Source organism: Aegilops tauschii, chromosome 2, assembly GCF_002575655.3.
Source record: "Aegilops tauschii subsp. strangulata cultivar AL8/78 chromosome 2, Aet v6.0, whole genome shotgun sequence".
Classification (NCBI taxonomy): domain Eukaryota; kingdom Viridiplantae; phylum Streptophyta; class Magnoliopsida; order Poales; family Poaceae; genus Aegilops; species Aegilops tauschii.
The window spans coordinates 607,425,942-607,441,882 of record NC_053036.3 but is presented as its reverse complement, the minus strand read 5'-3'; the positions used below and the strand labels follow the sequence as shown (position 1 = coordinate 607,441,882).

At 38.9% G+C, this 15,941-nt stretch overlaps 1 protein-coding gene across 1 annotated transcript; it reads left to right on the top strand.

Annotated features, from left to right (window-relative positions):
- Window positions 1-288: 288 nt before the first annotated feature.
- On the top strand, window positions 289-3,063 carry LOC109785147 (uncharacterized). Its single transcript, XM_020343756.3, has one exon. The coding sequence runs from the start codon at window positions 289-291 to the stop codon at window positions 3,061-3,063; it is 2,775 nt and encodes a 924-aa protein (XP_020199345.3).
- The last annotated feature ends 12,878 nt before the right edge of the window (window positions 3,064-15,941 follow it).

Sequence of the window (15,941 nt, the reverse complement as noted above, 5' to 3'; positions counted from 1 at the left end):
TTCCTAAACGTGATGTCCCTTGGCCGGTTGTGCAACAACCAAGAGGTAGAGGTGATGATGATGATGATGAGGAGGATGCAGGTAAGCCTTATGCATATTCTGTCGTTTAGATGAATTGTATACTTCTCATATGAATCCTAATGTCAGCGTTACTCATCCATGTGCAGAGGGGAATAGCAGGTTATGCGTCTCGGTGAGAGACTACTACTGTTACATGCTCTAGACACGACCTGGGATATTCAATCCCATACTCTGTGGAGCACGATTGCTCCACAATGGGGGGTGGACATGTACATCAAGATTGAGAGTTGTAGGTTGAAATGGTACAGGAAGAACCAAACAAAGATCCGTGCCGACCTGTATAAAGGAGTTGTTGATGCAATTACATCCGGGGAGACCCGGGCAAGCGCTGTTGGAGTAAGGATAGTGCTACCTGGAACGTACCCAGGTGGCGACCGCGACATGAAGCGGAGGCATATGGATGCCATGGCAATTGTCCATACCTACGGGAAGCCTGACATCTTCTTGACCATGACCTGCAACCCTAACTGGGAAGAGATAACGAATGAGTTGTTTCCTGGTCAGACAGCGCAAGACCGACCTGATCTTGTGGCTCGTGTGTTCCATGGCAAGCTAGAGGCTATGAAAGAGATGTTGTTCAAGAATAATATCCTGGGTGTTGTTGTTGCACATGTATACGTAGTCGATTTCCAAAAGCGGGGCCTCCCCCACGCACACTTTTTGTTGATCATGGATTCTGCCTATAAGCTTGTCATTCCAGAGCAGTACGACCGACTCATTTCTGCTGAGCTCCCAGACAAGCAAAAGTATCCTGAACTCCACGCCTTGGTGGTGAAACATATGATGCATGGACCATGCGGTGCTCTCAACCCCAAATTTTTTTGCATGCAACAGAACGAGTGCAAGTGCAGATATCCGCGGTCGTTCAATGAAAACACGGCACAGGGCAAGGACTCATACCCTGTTTATCGTCGTCGAGATAATGGTCGGCAGGCTAAGGTCCGGGGTAAAATGTTGGACAACAGATGGGTTGTGTCGTATAACCCTTACCTTCTGCGGATGTTCAATTGCCACATCAACGTTGAGGTTTGCTCCAGCATAAAGGCCGTCAAATGCCTTTACAAGTACATATACAAGGGCCATGATAGGGCTTCTTTCAGCATCGACCAGCCTGACGCTGATGGTAACATTGATGAGATCAAAAGATACGTAGACGCGAGGTGGGTTACTCCTCCAGAGGCGATGTGGAGGATATTTGGCTTCCCCTTGTGTGCCAATGACCCGCCTGTCCTACAGTTGCCTCTTCATCTTCCGAATATGCACAGGGTGGCATTCAATGAGCAAGCTCACTTGACCGACGTAGTCGCCTCTGAGAAAGCTTCCAAATCCATGTTGACAGAGTATTTCAAAGCTAACCAAAACCACCCGTGGGCTAGGAATATATTGTACAAGAATTTTCCTGGAAGGTTTACATGGCAGAAGGGTAAGAAGTATTGGAAAGAGCGGGTGGAGCGTTATCAGATAGGTCGAATTGTGTCTGCCAATCCTGCCGAGGGGGAGCGATACTATCTGCGTGTGCTGCTAAACCATGTTGCTGGCAAGACATCCTATGAGGACCTGCTCACCGTGGATGGTAGGCTATGCGGGAGCTTTAGAGAGGCTACCGAAAGGTTGGGACTCATCGAGGAAGATAACACGCTCGACGACTGTCTTACCGAGGCAGAGCAGTGGGCGATGCCATGTTCGCTCAGGAGGCTCTTCGCAACAATTTTGGTGCACTGTGAGCCAGGCGACGTGCGTGGTTTATGGGATAGGCACTTCGAGCCTATGTCTGATGACTATCGGCGATCACACACGTGCCCGATTGAGGTGGAACAGATGGTGTTGCTTGACATTAGGGGTATGTTGCAGTCCATAGGCAAAGACATAGCTGATTTCTCTCTTCCATGCATTGACGATGCATTCGATCCAACCGAGGGAGAGGCCAGAGAAGTGATCGAGGAATCCAACGTCGATTTTGACATCAACGGCACTAAATTGGCTTCGTCGCTAAACTTGGAGCAGAGGGTTGCATACGACGAGATACTAGCTTCTGTTGAACGCGGTGATGGGGGTGTGTTCTTTGTTGATGGACCGGGAGGTACACGGAAGACCTTCCTGGACAGGGCGTTGCTCGCCAAGGTTCGAAGCGAGGGAAACATCGCTATCGCTACCGCGACGTCAGGCGTCGCCGCTTCTATCATGCCTGGAGGCAGGACTGCCCACTCGAGGTTCAAGATCCCATTGAGCTGCGACGATGGCGCCTCATGCACCTTCACGAAACAGAGTGGTACCGCCAAGCTACTGAGGATGGCCTCATTGATACTATGGGACGAGGCCACCATGACTAAGCGACAGGCGGTCGAGGCACTTGACAACAGCATGCGCGACATCATGGGAAGACGGGACCGACCCTTTGGAGGAAAAACTGGTGTGTTTGGCGAGGACTTCAGGCAGGTGCTTCCGGTCGCCAGGAGGGGGTCCCGGGGTCAGATAATCGATGCAACCCTTCGAAGTTCACACCTCTGGAAGGGTATGCGCCAGCTAAGGCTCGTCACCAACATGAGGGCTCATAATGACACCTGGTTTGCGGATTACTTGCTAAGGGTAGGCAATGGCACCAAGGAAGTTGACGATCAAGGAAACATACGACTCCCTGAAGATATTTGTGTGCCGTCTACAGGCGAGGGTGACGACCTAGAGAAGCTGATTGACCATGTGTTTCCGAGACTAGATGACAACATGTCCGATCCGAATTACAAGACTTCACGCGCAATCCTCTCCACCACGAACGACAACATCGACAAGATAAACATACGCATGGTAGAGCGTTTTCGGGGAGAAGAAGTAATCTACCATAGCTTTGACAGTGCAGAAGACGACCCGTATGGCTACTACGCGCCCGAGTTCCTAAATGGATTGACTCCCAACGGTCTGCCTCTGCATGCACTCAAACTGAAGCTCAACTGCCCCGTCATACTTCCAAGGCCAAAAGAACAGTAAAAAAATTGGGGAATGACAATATAACTGATTTGAACATGCAGGACATTGTTACGTTCCTCACACGCAGAGGAACAGACTAACAATCAAGCAGGCAAGTAAATAAATATGAGGTAACAATATTATGTTTTTCGTTCAGCAGCTGGTCTGATAAAAAAATAGTTGAAGAGTTAAGAAGAATATATATCCACTTGAGTGGTTCCTTGGCAGACGAACTTTTTTCATGGGGGTTGGCAAGCAAACTTAATTGTAAATGTAGGCAGCAATAGTATACAGTACCAAAGATATAACAGTGTCGATGTAGTAGTTGCGACTGTATCTCATCTAACAACAATTCAAAGAGAGAAAACATGTATGTACGAGCTCACTAGGAAATCAAACCATTAGTCAACGTGGAGCACCATGAAAAGAGTAAACTTTAACTGAAGAATTGTTTGTTTTATTCTCACGTTGGTATTCTTCAGATCTGCATTAGGCCAAATTACCTTTTTTTAATCAATCTACCTTGCAAGTGAAGTGGACTTAACTTATGTTTACATGTAAAACTTAACATGTATTATGTTTAATTGGCTCTAGCAAATATTTCAAAAGCCCGTGGCAACCCTAATTCATGTTTATTTTTTGATGTTCTCTTTCTTGTTTGAACAAGGAAATGTAAGTAAATGTTATAGCTGGCACAAACTTGAATGAAGTGTTAATGCATTTGAAAAAAACAGTATTCAACATAGTTTTAAAAAAATCCCGTGTATAAGGAAATTTTAGAAGTGTTTTTGAAAAATGTACAATACGTGCATGTTAACTATTTTATTCGGTTAATCACACATGAAATCTTAAGACAGGTTATCTTTTTTGTCTTGTAATAATATAGTAGGTTCTACTCACCAAATCACAAAATTGATCCCATTAATTAATATTTGATTTTGACCAAATCGGTCGATTTGTTTACCGATTTCGTATTCAGAGCTTCCTAGAAACGCTTATATATAGATCAACCGTTCCAGTGACCTCACCAGACCTCTCCATCCTCCTCTCACATGGCGTCATCCAACAGTTCAATTCACATGCTTCGTTGGCAGGAAGAAGAAAGTGAAGATTTCGGTGAACTGGAAGATCATGACGGCGCTACGCCGATGCGTCCCTTTGGTAAGGGTAACACACCAAAGCCAAAAAGGCTTAGGATGCATAATCACGTCGAGCCTATTAACCTGCCTATTAGTAGTAGATATCCCGTTACGAAAGACGATAGGAAAGAAGGTTTGGGGGACGGTTGGGGTACTAGCAACGATCAAATTCTGCAGGCAACCAAGGAGAGCAACAAGCTGATGCAAACTCTCATACAAAAGATCAATCAGTTGGAACATATGGTTGTGAAGCACATGCAAACATGCGAGAAGAAGACGGAAATGCCTTGAAAGGAGCAATCATGAGGAGTTATACAATATTCTTTACAGCTTTTTATGTTTTATGTTTCAACGCTCCTGAAGAGCATTTTGCATTGTAATCGATTTGGAGTCAAACTATGAAAGTATGAATAAAGAACAGATATTGTTTCATGCTTGCTTTCTTACTCTCTGTTTTTGATCTTCCCTTTGAGATTTGTCACCGAACACGCTATTATTTTCTTTTTCTTATATGAATACGCGGTACAAATGCTGTAATCCGTACTTCCATCGAAATATTCTTTTTATTACAAATGGCATTTACTGCGTTTGTGCTATATTAACTAACTTACGTCACAAAACGCACAGGCTTCTCAATTAAGCATGCTGGTTTTGAAAGTGCGGCTGTTACTACACTGTGCATACAGAATCAAATTAAAAAAGAGACGCTAATTAAAAAAAGATCGAAGTTAGCTTTTCACGCGCATACTCAATTGTGCATGCAACCGCGACCAACGAATCAAGCCATCAAAGACCGACTGAACAAATTATTACTATTGCTAATAACTTTGATTTAATTTTTTGTTACTATTTTAAAATGCCCGTAAAATAGTCGTTGCAAAGTAACACAACGACGTCTCATCACATGTTATAAAATCAAATATGTTGGGATTTTTTTTAAAACATATAGTATAATAAAAGCTGAGTAAATAATCAATTTTTGAAATTGATTACATGTTGGTAATTAATGGTAATATATTAATTGCGTGACTACACTTACCTTAATGCACTATCACCTTAATTATTTTGATATATCCAATTATTGCGTTCCTAACTAAAAATCTGAAGTCATCATTATATTCCCGCAGTTTGTTATATTGAATATAGGGGATTCACAGGCGAAAAGGAAACAATGATACTGGTGAGATAATTGACATGATTTCGATCAGATTAAGAATCTGAAATATCTATAAATAATTAATTGATTCAATAAGTTTTAGCAATAAATTTTTTGTTGCCAAAGAACTCTCATAACTTACTATTTATAATAGTTTCGATAGTAGAGGTTTTTTTTCGCTAGACGGCCACATGCAAATAATTGAAAGAATTTTGATTTTCCCGCCTGTGGGCCCCTTGGACTATATATATAAATGGCACTACCCGTGCCCGTGCGCCTCTCTATCTTTCTTTAACACTTCATCCATTAGCTCCCTGACCATGGTGATACCGTACAGCTCGAGGCCCTCGAGGAGGGTGATGGCGAATCCACCGGATCCCATCATGCCTCTGCCTACCATCCCTCCAATGAACAGGCAAGTGTACAGATCTTCATGCACGCTTATCTGACATCACCGTTTGTTTATCCCATCATTTCGTATTATTTTATGTAGGTACCTGAATTTTCAAAGTGTACAGATGGAACATATCTATCAAAGATGTTGGATAATTCGAGCTAAGGTGATGTGGAAGTCCCATATCAGGGTGCATGCAATGGGAAACCCATACTTTCGTTGCATACTTCTGGACCAGGAAGTATGAGATTAGTTATCACTAAATATAGCAACCTTTTTTAATGTATATACACATGTGTTCCAAAGTCTTGTTATCTGAATTTTTAAATATTTCTAGGGAACAAAGATTGAAGCAATTGCCTTCAGCAACCAAGCTTATCGATTCAACGACATTCTGCAGACCGGGCTAACATATGACTTCAGTAACGTCGGGATAAACCCCACGGAAATGCTAGATGGTCACTTCTGGTATCTATGCATGGAGTTTGTCATTGAACTAAATGATATAACCATGGTTAGGACATCGGTGCACAGTATTGCATCGACAATCTGTCCAGCATTTTTCCCACAACTTGGTGCCATATCCTTGCTACGGGACAAAACCATTACCGGTGCTACATCTTTTAGTTTGTTTTTGCATATTTATCGATTTAGCATTTTGTCTCACCCAGACTTAATTTTTTCCAGATGTTCTTGGTATTCTTGTCTATGCTGGTAGGATACAACATAGGTGGGATTCAGTATATAGACGGCAGGTCCATTTTGTTGAGATAGGCATCATGAATTTTCGGTAAATTCCAATCAGTACTTGAGGTTTTATATGATTATTAATATTTGATAGTTGCCTACCATCAACATATCTTTATCATTCCAGACGGGAGATACTGTTTATACGCCTAAGTCAAGAGCATGCTGGTCGTCACTTGTACCACTTGCAGAGCACTGAAAATTTGTTCGAGAAAATTGCAGTTACGTACATACAGGTAAACCGGAGGGATAAGTGCATGGAGACTATGAGGGAGAGCACATTCTTGTTCTCCCCCAACATTAATGATGATGTTCATCATCTTCAAGGTAAGTTATATAAACTATTTCGATTTTTATGGCTTTTTGTTCTTTTCTGTATTACGATGTTATTAGTACTAACAAATTGTTTTTACGTAGATATCCACGAAGCCTGCTTAATGACACTTGACGAAACACTATCATACGTCAATGCTGCAGTTGTAGCCAGGAAAAATGGACAGTAGATGACTTTGTTTTTCAACACGGCTCAATAAAAAGCTCGTTTCCCTCGGTCCTTTTATCTACATTTGGAATAATAATGTATTCACACAGAACAATCATTTCTGTTAAAGTGTGTTTTCTTTTTGCTTGTCAACTCTAAGTGTAGCCATTATGGCAGTATGTATTATTTGTACGCGTACTTAATTCGGGATATCTGGTTTTATACAAAGGTTGATTTTTTTTCGATTCGTTGAGATTGAACTGTAAATATGTCATGCCTTAGGAACAAAATATTCAACTATGAAAAAGGAGAAAGATCTGATACGCCCCCGTCACGTTTTTTTATAATTAGAAAGAATCATCTACGTCTTAAATACGACTTGATATATTTGGCAGGCAATAAAAAGCATTAAAAATATATAGGTTTATATATATGCTGCATCGACATCGTAATTGCCAAGACACCTCAGTGAACGATCACTCACGCGTATCGATCAGCGATGGAGCCCATCATTGGAAACAATGCGCCGGCGATCCCTAACTTTTGGCAATTGTTTATACACATATTTTAGCCTATTAGACTATTATTTAGATTACATTTGTGCCCCACCCCTAGCTTTTGTACCGATGAACAGTTCTCACTGCCTAATTTTGCAATGCAAATTAAAATGCATGATTAGCACGTAGTGCTTTCCTGATCATTTTTTCAGTGAATTATTTAAGTGAACAAATAAATTCATTAATATTTCATCGTTATTGTGTACGTCGTTAATAGTAGATATGTTAGCTAGCGATTAACTTTATCTAAATAGAACAGACATATGGGTAAGTAAAATTAAATTAAAAGAGGCACTAACGAATGAATCATAGGATGAAAAAAAAGCAATATGCATCTCAATTGGTGTTATATAAAAAAGAGTAATCTCAAGATTTGTTAGCTGATTTACATCGAATTTTGTATTCCTCCTATTTTTCTGGCACAAGTAAGATTATTATTACGTACTTTGTAAACTCTTTATTGATGGAAAAACATATCAATATGTTTATTAGCTGTGTATATCTTGAAAATATTATGCAGAGATTTTATAGTCAGAAAGAAGCAAATTGGCATTGAATTAATGATAAGTAATTTAATTTTTTGGTAAGTTAATATGTCTGACATCTTTTCTAAATTATTAATAGGTGTGTATTTGATATGAAAAGGAAACAGATCCTTGCCATACAGAAATATTAACGGCATGACTGGATCAAGGCATGATCTGATACCCAGATGTCCTCCGCATGGCATACTATATATATGTTAACATTAAAATACTATGCCATCCCTCCTCTCCCTCCTTACTGTCCCTTCACCCAGACCAGGAGGATGATTTGCGAGGACTACGTTGTGTAAGCAAGAACCATCAAGAATTGGAGTTCCTCTCGGTATGTCAATTTCTGGATCTTTCTCTTATATAATAGCGTGTTATTTATTAGATTAATAGTTTTTATATGTTTAGTTATACCATCAAATCCCAGAGAAAGAACATCATTACAGATTATGCAAGCTTATATAAATATCATACCCAATTAAATTGTTTGTAGTGGGCTGGAACTAATTATAAATTGTTTATACACATATTTTAGCCTATTAGACTATTATTTAGATTACAATTGTGCCACACCCTTCGCTTCTGTATCGATGAACAGTTCTCACTGCCTAATTTTGCAATGCAAATTAAAATTCATAATCTTAAATACTTTTTATGTTGGAATACGGTTCAATAATGTAGTGAACAGTCCTAAGTTTAACAACAAGCTAAGTAAGCATAACAATTTACCAGAGATTCCTTTCCATTTTATGACCTCATTGTTTTATCCATGCCTGTCTTCTAAATCCATATTACTGATTCCATGAAGTAGCTGTCAGCCATAATATGTAGGCCTTGGGAATATCTGTCACGAGAAATGTAAAACTGTTATGGTATGTACATGTCTTCACTAGGCACTTGCATGTATGTAAATAGCTACAAGTAATAGATGAATACACCTGTTAAGTTTTCCTATTGGAAAATATAAAATATTTAAAAAATGTTCGAAGAGAGACAATTGTTTGAATTTTTAGAATCAAAAACGAATTTTATTTGTAACAGAGTCATATTCCGAAGAGATGTTTCATGCTGATTCACATGGGTCATAGGGAAGAACAAATATTGATGATGATAGTATTACCAGGTCGTACTTAATACGCATATCAATTGCTAGCAAACTAAATATTCACAATCATGTGAAAAAAGTAGGCAATGTAAACTTTCAGTAAGAGATACAATAGTGTGGAATCAGCAAAGTTTATGTAACCATTCAAAATGACAGTTAGAAACTATATTTATTTTATTTATCCATGGCAATCATCAAATGTAAACTTAATATTTTTTGCTGGTAAAAGGTTAAATGGTTTTAAATTACAAGAAGATCAACAGATTATTTCGTGCACTCAACTTCTCCAATATTGCTCCATTATCTTTCTTCCCTTTGCTCTGTTTAGTCCCTTCATGAAAATCACAGTTAGTAGGAAAAAAATAATTAGTAAACTGAAGAAGCTTATCTCGAGAGATAATTTATGCATGTCAAAATGCAGTACTTTAAGAAAAACTTGCAATTGATATAATAGACTTTGAGTTATGTACAATAGCAACACCAATTATAATTTTTTTTTTAAAACTGACCAAAACTGGGTGGTTGTCTCTCAATGCAATATTTAAGAGTGTTCTTTTAATTACAAAGCAGTACTACCATCACATGTAAGTTTTAGACCCTCGCGCAAAAAGCATCATGATTCATAGTTAAGTTCAGTATTGTTCAGACTACCACAGATCTTCCAAACAAAACAACAAAAAATTCAACTGGTCAATGTTTTGAGTGAGCAAGGCATAGTTTGGGAGTATAATTTAAGTAAGAACTGAACTACTGTGAAACCACTATTTTTTGAGCAGTGGGCAACAAATACTCTGGATGCTAAAAAACATACATTTTCTGAGTACTGTCAAGTCCACCGAAGTGTTTTGCTGTTATTGTTTTCCTATAGTTTTTTTCAGATAACTACTTCATGGCCAAATAAATTAGCATCTGCTAACTTAGCTTCGCCTAAGCAACATGTTGGAAGGATTAATCAGTGTGTGCTAACGGATTCCGGCTTAGTCAAAAAAACCAAAATACTTCACTCCCAAACGCACCCTAACTGGACTTCAACACACATAGCAGTAAATGTACTCCATCATCGTTACACCCTCACATAGCATAGACAAATAATGAAACGGTTATTGATAGTTAACCAGACACGCGACTGTATGAAATCAATGTGAACCGGTCATTTAAGTCGATATTTTGTTCTCACGTACCTGCTCCCATGCCTTTTAACATATTGGTGATGTAGGAGTTGTAATTGTCGTCCCCTAGCTCCATCTCTCTGCTCTCAGTGCTCGTTCTCAACACCGCATGACACACATCTCGGCTCACACACAGAAATTTTTTGATTAGTTTTATTGATAGGCAAACTGAGAACCTAACTACTGAACCCTCTTCCCAAACGTTGAAGAAAGCAGTTTGCTAATTTTGTTAATTACAAGTCAGATCAAAATATAATGTTTAATCCAACTGAAAAATCTTGTGGAAGATCTGACCAAGTATTTTGTAGACAACTGCATGTACAAATACTATATTACATAATAACAGGTAGCTTTGACTACTTTTACAAATACTGAATTATGATAGGGTGAACATGATACAGACGTACCATATAATATTCAAACAATAAGCAGATATGTCTGCATGAGATATTTGATGTATGGAGCATGAGATATTTGATGCATGGGGGTGGGGTGGTTAAGGAGGAGCTTACTCATGATGAGTGGCCAAGCATGCAAGTAATAACTGGATTTGTGGCCGTCGTCCGTGCATTGCCGAGACAGAGCTTGGGGTAGGCTGTCTCCCTCTCATCACAAATCTCCATCAACCTGGGGTGGGCGGTTGCAAAGAAATCATCAAAGCCGCGTGGTCGATAGACGGCGGAGGCTGCGGCGTTGAAACATGATTGCGGCGTCAAATGGAAAGGGCCGGGCACCTGCCTGACTTACTTGAGCACGTGCTTGGTTCAGTTCATGGCGACGGCAAGGCGGAGCGGACAGGAGATAAGAGATATGTGGCATCGGATGACGATGGAACAAGGGGACTGGCGCTCGCTCTGCTCGCTACAGATAGCAGTAATCCTGTCCATCATCATTACACACACAAAAAATATGGTGTAAACCGAAATGGCCATGGGGGGAGCTGCTTACCGAGGAGATGGTCACGTTGACCTTGCTTCTCAACTCCATCAACGCCGGATCCACGCTACTCTCCTGGCGCATCAGGTCGTCCGTCGAGGAGGAATAACACCCGTCGCCCGCTAGATCTACGGTGCGACCGTCGTCGCATGGATTCAAGCGATTCGGTGAGAGCCATGGTCGTCGGTTTTGCCGCCGTGGGGGCAAGAGCACAGACAGTACAATGGGTGAGGGGAAGGAGAGTGGAGAGGATGCCGCCGCCGTCGGGTCAAGAGCGGCGGGAGTGGAGTGAGGTAGGGGAAGGAGAGTGGTTAGGTGTTTGTGTGACAGATCCGCCGGCGGTCGGAGTTGTGCGGCAGCCGGCTGGCCGATGCAGGCGGCATTGCTGCGGGGGAGGGGAGAAGTGGATAGGAAAGTAGTTGTTGACACTCTCAACGCGCATGGGACAGATCCGGCGGGACGGCGGCGGCGCATGGGACAGATCCGGCGGGACGGCGGCGGCGCATGGGACAGATCCGTCGCTCGGCGGGCTTAGTCTCCCGGCTGGCGGTCGGAGTTGCGCGGCGGCTGGCGGTCGGAGTTGCGTGGCTGGTGGATGCAGTCGGCGTTGCTGCGGGGGATGGGGGGCGTCGAGACTTGTGATGCGGCGGGGGAGAGGAGAAGTGGAAAGGAAAGTAGGTGTGGAAGTGAGTTGGTGGAGGGGAAAAACGAGTGTGGCTAGGGTTGCAGTGCGGCGGGGGAGGGCAGACTGCTAGCCTGTCTTGTGGGTTGTCAGGTCGGGCTGTGATCCAGCTTGGGCCTGGCTGGGCCGGTGAGGCCAGCACCGTGTGCCTGGCCCGTGTGATCCTGGCCGTGGTGGATATCTAATTTTATGCTTACGTGCAAATTGTGCTCGACGTTAGAAATGCTATCCTGACATTTGTACTAATTTATTAAAAGAAATCTTATATATTAAATGTATAGGAAACTCATATAAAAAAATATATATATTATTAAATATGATTAATAAAAATAATTCTTAATACTAATTGTATGACAATAAAATAGATAGGAAAAAATTATAATACTTTGTTGTAGAAGTTTTGTTTGCAAGTTTCTGTAATTTTTTTGGCTAATTTTTCATGTCCTATATAAAAAAGATAAGGTAGGCGGCGTGGTAGGTGGAGAGGCGGGGAGGTGGGCCGTCGGGCGGGGAGGTGGAAAAAAACTTTTCAAACACAATTATGAAAAAGCGAACAATTTTTTCAAACACAATTTTTTTTTTAATTTTGAGAAGAAACTTTTAAACAAATAATAATTTTGATAAATTTGAGCAAATTTGGGACCACGAACAGTTTTTGAATCTTTAAACATTCGAAAATGAGAACCATTTAAAAAAACCGAACAATTTTGGAAGCGTGAACAGTTCTTTACAAGCACAAACTTTTTTTGAATATTGAGAACAAACTTTGAAAATCGTAACCTTTTCAAAAAATCCATAATATTTTCATAAACGTGAACAATTTTTTAAAATATGAACATTGTATTAAACTTGAGAACTAATTTCAATAAACAATAACTATTTTTGAAACTCCAGTACAATTTTTGAAAAGTCAGAACATTTATTGGTAAATCCATAAAAAATTTATAAAAAGCAAAAACATCAATTTGAGGAACAAATTTTGAAAATACCTAACATTTTTTGATAATATATCAGTTTACTTTAAAAAGCAATAACACTTGCATAATTTGAAAACAATATTATGAAATATCAAAACATATTCTAGAAATCAAGAACATTTATGTAAAAAGCAAAAATATTTATCAAATATCATGAACATTTTTTGAAAATTCTGACCATTTTTTTAGAAACATGGGGTATGACATTTATTTAAACAACATATATTTCTAATAATATCAAATAGGTTTTCTTTTTTGCATAGAAATAAGTTGTGTTACAAACATTATTATTTTTATTATATACTACATATAATAATATGATGCAGTAGGAAATATCATTTATATTTCATCATATATATTTCATCATGGTATACTTGTTATTAATGCTGGGATGTTTTTTTTTGTAATTATTTTTGTACCTCACAAAATGATATTAAACAAAAAAATTGTAATTTTTGATTTGTAATTAAAAACAATTGTATATATATAAACATGGTTCATAAAAATAAATATTTTTATGCTTCTTACATATATTAAGGGTATCACAAAAAAAACATAGAAAAAGCAAATAAAGTTTGTTAATGTTGGGTTGTTTGTTTTAGTTTTTGTTTGTCAATTTTCCATAGCCTATCATTTAATTTAAAATAGTTTAAGCAATTTCATACACCTACTAACTTATATGAACATTATAGTTAGTTGTTTTCCCCGAATTATTCTGTTTGTAAAATGATTTAAGCAGCATATTTTTCTAATATAACCAAATGCTTTTCTTATTATCACATAAAGCAGTTGTTTTAGTTTCAGATACAGTTCTATTATATATTATATATAGTTTTATGATGCAGTCAAAAATATTAAATATATTTTAGCATAGATATAAATTGATGGGTTCCGACATGCGCACTGATGCAACGATGACAGACCGCATTGAAACACCGCGAGAAGAGGTGCATATAGCTAACCTTACTCTGCATCTATATTATATACGATAAAATGAATGGTGTATTTATATTTTTGTTTTTTCAGAATATAGTATACATGGATATGGACTCTGGAGATGCACGGAAAGAATCCATTGAGGGTTCAGATGCAATGTCGCTGCAAGGGGCCGGAAATTCACAACATAATCACGTCGAAGAGGTTATATCTCATAATAAACCAAAAAAGGATGCTAATTTACATGTTATCCCACAAGGTATTTTTTTATATTATTATCAACATTTTTTTGTGATATTGCCTTTTGTATTCAACTAATTTGGCTTTTATTGTTTACTAAGCTGGCTCACCTTTTTATGAATTTCATAGACTATGTTTGTACCCCTAGAGATATTACAGTCATCGAATCAATCAAGTCTGCCCCTAAGAATACCCAGTTTGTGGACATTGGAGATGCCTTGTTAGCAACTGACGATTTGGAATGCCTTATTAGAAATGACATGTTCTTACATGACGGTGTAAGACCTATTGCACAAACTTTGTAATTAATTGATTATATATAATATCGTAATTTATAAATATAATCTAAATATTGTTTGCAGGTGATAAATGCTTACATATATTGCATGCTTGCTCATGATCATCTACAAGACAGGGCGGGTGAAAAGGTACACATTATTAGCACATTTGTATCGGGTCAGATAAAAGAAGACGGGGAAAGAGACATACACCCATCAAAATATCGTCGCATCATGCGTCATGTTAATACTTATCTACAACAAGATATGGTTAGTTTTTTTCTCGTAATCCATGCATATAATTATGGATTGTTTTTATTTAGTTCATATGTTTAATGATTTAATAATAACTATATCTAATTGTGACTGTGACTTGTATCTTATTTACACCAGTTATTCATTCCGATTAACATGCCGGGCTACCATTGGTATCTAGCAGTTGCCAACGCCAAAAAACGAGAGATCCAAGTATTGGACTCACTTGGTGAGAATGTCAAACGCAATGACCTTGCTACTACGGTAACTATCTATTTCTTTTCTCATCTTAGCATTTATTTTGTTTGACTTCATCCTTAGCATTTTTCATATATATATATATATATAGGGTATATATATATATAGGGCTCGAGAAATGGTTGAAACTTGCAGAGCATTGTCCGGAGTTTATCAGAGGTCATAAGTGGCCTGATCTCAATGTTACAAAATGGACGGTCGTAGAGCAAATTTAGGAGGCAATACAAACCGATGGGTAAGCACTTGTTACAATGGTTTGTTTTTAGATTCATCTGTGTGATATTCTAAAGCATTATTTTATAATATTATAGCGTATCATGTGGATTGTTTATGCTAAATTTTATGGAATACTGGACATCACATGGACTGTCAGACCAGTTTACGCAGGTATTTCAGTTTTATATATTATCTCATAATTTTTTATCAAAATATCTTATAAATTGTTTTCATATTTTTTTGTAGGAGGATATGAAACATTTTCGACAAAAATTAGCAATTATTTTGCTCGATTCAGAGCTTAATAAGCTAAAAGGATGTCCCATGTACCATCAACCTCTCAACGAAGAAACTTTAGCTAATTCTGATCTTGAGATCCTGGATAATCCATCTGACGTGGTAGAAGACAAACGTCCCGCCCCAATCACTATCATTCCCACGGACCAACGTGAAATACTTGTCGGCCTCTGCAACTACATCATGTCGATCAATGATGCTGGGTGTTTGGAGTAAGTATCATGTATCAATATTTAATGTGCGGATGTATATTATTGTTCTTCTTACCATCCAAATTACAGGAAGGTATGGGTCCGGAGCTCCACACCCGATCCAATGAGCTTAAGTCTTAAGAAACTTCAGTGCAAACTTAACATGGAGCAGCCCATGGACAATGATTGCTTCAACACCGCCGTGCTTATGCTGGCATGTGACGAGGGATTATTGTTCACAGACCCTCCTATACACTACATGGATCTATGATTTTGTGTAAGTTACCATAACTATTCATTCTAGGTGCCATTAGTATCAACATGTTGAAACAATATTTTTTCTTTTACTTAG

Coding starts and splice junctions, on each gene's coding strand:
- LOC109785147 (XM_020343756.3), top strand. CDS start 289: ATGTACATCAAGATTGAGAGTTGTAGGTTGAAATGGTACAGGAAGAAC.